Source organism: Penaeus vannamei, chromosome 35, assembly GCF_042767895.1.
Source record: "Penaeus vannamei isolate JL-2024 chromosome 35, ASM4276789v1, whole genome shotgun sequence".
Classification (NCBI taxonomy): Eukaryota; Metazoa; Arthropoda; class Malacostraca; order Decapoda; family Penaeidae; genus Penaeus; species Penaeus vannamei.
The window spans coordinates 29843105-29850273 of NC_091583.1; the positions used below are offsets into that span (position 1 = coordinate 29843105).

The 7169-nt window shown below is 42.6% G+C and overlaps 1 protein-coding gene across 3 annotated transcripts in view; it reads left to right on the plus strand.

The window, feature by feature from the left end:
- The first annotated feature begins 600 nt into the window (after window positions 1–600).
- LOC113803009 (uncharacterized) overlaps window positions 601–7169 on the plus strand; it is a 7924-nt gene continuing 1355 nt past the window's right edge. The window contains exons 1-4 of one of the 3 annotated variants that reach the window (XM_070113820.1): window positions 601–1778; window positions 4353–5319; window positions 5356–6826; window positions 6885–7169. The exon at window positions 6885–7169 is cut by the window's right edge and continues 1355 nt beyond it. In XM_070113820.1, the coding sequence (XP_069969921.1) occupies window positions 616–1173 (558 nt within the window). In that variant the 5' untranslated portion in view covers window positions 601–615 and the 3' untranslated portion in view covers window positions 1174–1778; window positions 4353–5319; window positions 5356–6826; window positions 6885–7169. Of the gene's footprint in view, window positions 1779–4352; window positions 6827–6856 lie in introns of all 3 variants that reach the window. The other 2 variants (XM_070113819.1, XR_011398129.1) reach the window with 2 other exon arrangements.

Sequence of the window (7169 nt, forward strand, 5' to 3'; positions counted from 1 at the left end):
CGATAGCAACAACAGTGATAACGTTAATGATAATGATAATTAGCATAATGATGATAAAATGAGAACTACATAACAACAATAACCAATATTAACACTAGCAACAAGAGAACAATCAGGCCATAGAGCCCAAAATCCAGCGTGAAACAGACACAAATTAAACCACTTTGTGAAAATATTCCGAGAACAACTTGACTGCAAACCAGTTTCTCTTCGCCTCTCCAAACCTCTTTGGAAAACCATCCTTCTCGCCTCTAGGGGCTAGGCCTACACAGTGAAATGATAATTGTAGGCTAATTAATTAATTGTAATAGGTTGAGGATGTAAGGATGGTAATTTTTTTGGAGGGACGTAATTTAGGATGGTTTGGGGAAGATATGTTGGGTTTGGAGGCATAGGGGGTGTTGTACGTCTGGCACCGTTGCGTTGGTAATGCACAAGCAAAAACGGTTTTGTGTTTCTTGCTTTCGTGCGTCCAGCGTGATGGTAAACAAAGCCTTTCGTAAAAGCATAAGCTGATAAGAACCAGAAAGTTCAAGTGGCATCGCCAGTGACTTTCGGAATCGATGGGAAGATATAATTCAGATAAAGAGGAGAGCCAGTTTCTGGAACTCTGGAATGCTCGGCAGCCTGGCTCCTCCCCCCGCCCTCTGCCGCTGGCGCGCCGCCCTCTATCGCGGGTTGCTATTGGCGGCGCGCGAGGAAATGCCCATTCTGATTGGCTCCCGGGCACCGCCGGGCACCGCGCGCGAGGGGGAGGCATGCACTTGTCGAGTTGAGATCACCGACTCATCGGCCGCGCACTTGTCGCTTTCCCCGCGCCGAGAGAGGCTGCCCCGTGACGTCCACTCTCGCGTTCCCTCGTCGTCCCTCTCGACCATGAAGGCCCAGGCTGGCGAATCCGCAATGAGCTCCCTGCCCCCCATCAGGAGCGGGAAGGTCTCCAAGGCCCGCGAGGACGACCCGGAGGTCACCTTCTACCTGGACAAGCTGCGGCACCTCCTGCCGGCGGCCAACACCAGGAAGCCCCTGGAGAAGAAGCTCAACCGACTCGAGGTGATCTGGAACGTGATCCAGTACATCAGCGAGCTCCAGGAGGTGCTCCAGATGGACGTCCACGACCGCGAGATGGACCTGCTGGAGTACGAGACCAAGAGCATCACCCTGGCGGCGTGAGGGCTCCGGGAGGGAGCCCAGAAGGAGGAGGAGAAGGAGGAGGAGGAGGAGAAGGAGCGAGTCACCAGCGCCAGCACGGTCGCTCCGGTGCGTAACCTTCCGCGCACCTGTCGCCCGCCCTGGCCGCCGCGGCAGGAAGAGAGAGGGGCTCCACGACCGCCCTGCGGCACGACCCTTCCGGGAAGACAAGTGCCTCGCGCGTGTCGTGTTGCGGGGAGCGCGTCGTGGGGACGCGATCTCCCTACTATCTCTCTCTCTCTTTCTCGATGTCACTCCTGCAAGACAATCGACCCCTTGGACGCTGTGCGAGTCGACCTGGCGAGGTGCCGCCACCGGTCGCGGCTGTGGTAGTGTGGTGAACTCCGGCAAAGTTCCTATATCTGTGAAAACGCGAGACGATCCGGTGTTTCGTCCAGTGAAAGTGTTGCCAGACGCTTCGAAGGCGAGGCGGGAGTGGTGAGGGCCCGCTGTGGGAAGGGAGAGAAGTGGAAGGAAGAGAAATGGCTTCGCGCTTATTCGTGGATTATATCTTCGGGAGAGAGAGAGGAGGCGTCTTCGTCAGCGCAGAGGTGTTCCAGTCCAGCTTCGGCAGAGCATAACTACAGGTGAGTCCCAGGTGAAGATGTGGAAGACGACCTGGAGTAAATTTCGCTCTAGGAATGGATATGATAGATAGATAGATAGATAGATAGATAGATAGATAGATAGATAGATAGATAGATAGATAGATAGATAGATAGATAGATAGAAAGATAGATAGATAGATAAATAGATAAATAAATTGATAAATAGATAGATAGATAGAGAGACAGATAGATATAGATATAAGAATAAACACATCAGATACAGTACTTAGTGTCTTGTGAATTCTGTTGATTTAAAAATTGTGAACGAATTGTAAAAGAGATCTTATATACCTATTAAGAATTGCTTTTTTGCAAAAATTAAAATCACACAAACCAAAGTGAAAAAAAAAAACAGGAAATTTCAATATATTCATAACTGATGTTCGATTCGCCAAGATTCGCTTAGAATTAAAGATATTGGCAATCACTGCAAGATTCATAGGCGACCTTACTCGAGATTGTGTGAGAAAATGCGTGAAAGATTAAGAATAAATGTGTAGACTTTACCGAGTATGAACATTTTGCGATCACAAAAGCGTCTTTAAATGGAAGTAAGAAAATAACAGAGTGGAATTTTGGTCTGGTATATGCCTGAATCTCTATCTATTTTATATATCTCCGTCTGTCTATATATTCATCTAACTATTTATCAGTCTGTCTATCTGAATCTCTATCTATTTTATCTATCTCCGTCTGTCTATATATTCATCTAACTATTTATCAGTCTGCCTATCTTTAGGATCTTATGATTATCTATTTATATCTATGTCATCTTTATCTACCTATATCTAGTTCATATATGTCTATCTTATTTATTCCGTCTGTCTATATATTCATCTATTTATCTCCGTGTGTCTTTCATCTATTTATCAGTCTGTCTATCTTTATGCTCATAACTTATTTATATCTATGTCATCTGTATCTGCATATATCTATTTCATATATATTTATCTATTCATCCCTCTATATCCATATCTTTATCTATTTCTATGGCTTACATGTTTATCTATATCTTTATCTATTTATATCGCTTACATGTTTATTTATTTCTTAATACATCTATCTATCTGCTTGGTTATATATCTTTTTATATAGGTCTGTAAATCTATCGCTCTCTCTATGTGCGTGCGTTCATCTGCAAATAGCCGAGAGAGTGTGGATATAAATGTATGTGTGTTTCCTAGTGTGAGTATGAGCGTGTGTAAGTACTCATGTATGTCTGTCTGTGTGTCTGTGTGTATGTTATATTGTTCGTAATAATACACGCTAATGAAAAGAATAATAAGGATTTAGGATTACGTATGGGAACGGTTTTACATTCTCCATAAAAATCATTTTTGAGCAAGAATCTTTCAGACGTTTATATAAAAGGAAAAACAAATTCCTGACGCACAGAATAATCGCAATTTGATTCCCTTTGTTCCATCGTCTATAGAACTAAACAAATGCAAAGCCCACAGAATAATTGCACTTTGATTCCCTTTGTTCCTTCGTCTATAGAAATAAACAAATGCAAAGTGCACAGAATAATCGCAATTTGATTCCCTTTGTTCCATCGTCTATAGAAATAAACAAATGCAAAGCGCACGGAATAATTGCACTTTGATTCCCTTTGTTCCATCGTCTATAGAAATAAACAGATGCAAACCGAATAGAATAATCGCATTCGATTCCCTTTGTTCCATAGTCTATAGAAATAAACAAATTCCTAACGCACAGAATAATCGCAATTTGATTCCCTTTGTTCCATCGTCTATAGAAATAAACAAATGCAAAGCGCACAAAATAATCGCAATTTGATTCCCTTTGTTCTTTCGTCTATAGAAATAAACAAATGCAAAGCGCACGGAATAATCGCACTCAATTCCCTTTGTTCTTTCGTCTATAGAAAACAAAGCCAATCCATTTATTTCCAAGCAGTCGCCTCTCTTTCGACTTAAATGGCAAGAAAAGAGAACGCAAGCATGAATCATGTTGCAGCATTGCACATCGGTAGAGGAAATGAAGCTCTTAGGACCCATGCAGACACAGAGGGTCGTGGCGGGACTAAGAACGACCACCTAACACCATTAGAGGAATATAAATGAGGCTTTATGTGTATTAAATATGTGGTCGGTTTTCCGTAAGCTGTGTGGTTTATCTCGGTATGCGTGGGAGAAATACCTGGTTTGTTTTTTTGGGGTTTTGATGTAGATTCTTCGGTATTTAATGGTGGAAGGACTTTGGAAAAAAATGTATGAGGTAGTTGGTTTATAAGTGAGAATCTTAGACTCGAAGATGATTTACGAATCGGTATGCATCGCTCGTTTGGACTGCCGTACTTACATATTTATAAGTGACATAAGTAATCTACTCCGCTCATATCAGATTGCGCTTAACACCCTCACCCCCCCCCCACCCCACACCCCACCCCATTCTTCCTCCCATTTTTTTTTTTCCAGTTAGTGTAATGTTTTACAACAGGGTATGAGGGTATGAATAGCGTGGTAGGTTTTTTTTTTCCTTCTTTTTCTTTACTGTATTACTGTTTTACTCTCCTGTTGCTCTTTGCAGATGCAGAAGGATCTCGAGACTAAGTAGCCTGAGCTGCCCGTGGGGACATCCTACCCCCCACCCCCCCAGCTCCCAATCCTACGTCCCCTCCTCCTCCTACCCGACCTCCTTCTCCTTCGGTTCCTCCCTCTCACCAACCCCTTCGCCCTGCCTAGGCACTCGTCCCTCTCCCCTCCTTCCTCCTCCTTCTTCTCCTCTCCTCCTCCTCCTACTCCTCCTTCTCCTACTCCTCCTTCTCCTACCTGTCCTCCCCCTCACCATCCCCTTCCTCCTCCTCCTCTTCCTCCTCCCTGTCCTCCCCCTCGCCATCCCCTTCCTCCTCCTCCTCCTCCTCCATCTCCTCCATCTTCTCCTCATCCCTCTCTCCCACTCCATCCCCCCCACCCCCACCCCTCACGCCCGCGGCACAGATCAGCCTCCCGTGCTGGCGACAGGTGCAGCGGTGGGCGGGTGGGCGGGTGGGCGGGTTGAGGGGAGGTGAGACAAGGCCAGTTACACTCGCTTTGTGGAGGAGGTCTTCCTGGTGCGGATGGCGTAGGAGAAAGAGGAGGAGGAGGAGGATGGAGGATGGAGGAGGAGGAGGATGGAGAAGGAGGATTGAGAAGGAGGAGAAAGAGGAGGAGGAGGATGGATGAGGAGGAGGAGGAGAGTGCAGGAGGAGGAGGAGAAGAAGCTGGAAGGGAGGAAGACGAAGGTGAAGAAAGTGGAGGACGAGGAGAAGAAGAAGAAGGAAGTGGAGGACGAGGTGGAGAGGAGAGGGAAGGAGGAAGAACAGGGACAAGAAGGAGAAGAAGGAATGGGAAGGAGGAAATAAAGAGAAGAGAGAGGCATGGAACAGAATACAGGAAGAGAGGAAGAGTGAAATGTGGGGAAAGAAGAACAGCTAGAGAAGGGGACCATACAGAAGGAAGTGGAAAAGAAGAAGAAAGAAAAGAAGAAAGAGAAGGAGAAGGAGAAGGAGAAGGAAGTGGAATAGAAGAAGAAGGAGAAAGAGGAGAAGGAGAAGGAAGTGGAATAGAAGAGGAAGGAGAAAGAGGAGAAGGAGAAGGAAGACACCGAATCAGCTACTGTCTTGAGATCGAACTGGAAGATCTTGAAGTGACAGAAGACGGAAAAAAATTGTTATTATTATCATTCTTATAATTATCTTATTTTCATCCTATCATCCCTATAATAATGATATGATAAATGATAATAATAACAATAATGATCAAAATGATGACAATAATGATAATAATGATCATAATGATAACAATAATGATAATGATAATGATAATGATTGTTATTATTTGACTTGTGATGAAGAGATAGTGTTTCCTTTGAAAGAAAAAGCGAAGGAAAATCATTATGATTCGTTATCTATATCTCGGAAATAGTGAATAAAAAAAAAAACAGACGATAAAGAAGAAAAAGAGAAAAGAATAAGAAAGAAAGCGAAAGCAAGCCATTGATAAAGGCCAAGGAAAGGAAAGAAAAGAAAAGAGAAAAACTGGACCGAAACAAAACCAAAAAAAACTAAATAAAATAAAAAAATAAGAAAGAAAGCCATTGATAAAAGCCAAGGAAAGGAAAAGAAAAGAAAAAGAGAAAAACTGGATCGAAACAAAACAAAAACACAAAAAAACGAAAAAAAAAAAAACGGAAAACGGAACGAACGCAGAACGAAATTACGGTGCTAAAGATTCGCAAACGGAAGGTGCTATACACGCCCATTAGGATTAATACATTTCACTTTTTTTTATTTTTATTATGATTATTACTATTCTTTTTTTTTTTTTTACTTTTACCTATAATTATCCTCTTCTTTATGTCTAGTTTACTAACTTTTTTTATTTTTATTATTATTATTACTTTTTTTTTTTTTTACTTTTACCTATAATTATCCTCTTCTTTATTATTTTTTATTTTTTTTATTTTTATTTTTTACTTTTACCTATAATTATCCTCTTCTTTATGTCTAGTTTACTAACGCTACCATCTCCTCCGCCTGTGGGTATTATTCCCTGTCACAAATAGTTTCATTCACGTTATTTCATCGAAAAAAGAAAGAAAGATAAAAAAAAGTTCATTTACTCACAAGCTTTCGGTCTGTCGCTTAATAGGAACGACATAGTGCTTAGAAATGTGTCTTTATCCTCCATAGGCCTACATGATGTATCTTTTTTCCTCTATAGGCCTACATAATGTAACTTTTTCCTCCATAGGCCTACATAATGTAACTTTTTTCCTCTGTAGGACTTCATAATGTATTTTTTCCTCCATAGGCCTACACTATGTGTCTCTTTCTTCTATAGGCCTACATAATGTAATGTATTTTTTCTCTATAGGCCTACATGATATATCTTTTTTCCTCTATAGGCTTGCATACTGTGCCTTTTCCTCTATAGGCCTACATAATGTATTTTCCGTCTATAGGCCTACAAAATGTCTTTTCGCTCTATAGGCCTACATAATGTCTTGTTTTCGCTCTATAGGCCTACATATATTGTCTTTTCGCTCTGTAGGCCTACATATTGTCTTTTCGCTCTATAGGCCTACATATATTGTGTGTGAGTTGTATGCAGAAAGGAAGCGACGGAAAGTGTAAATAGTGACCAGGAAATCCCACTGTACAAGAATCATGAGCTCATGACGGGCGTGGCCAACAAGGAGGAAGAGAGGGAGGGAGGGAGAGTGAGAAAGAAGGAGTGAGAGGGAGAGAGGAAGAGAGTGAGAGGGATAGGAAGGAGAGTGAGAGGGATAGAAGGAGGGAGTGAGATTGAAAAAGGAGTGAGAGGGATAGGAGGGAGAGAGAGTGAGAAAGAAGGAGTGAGAGGG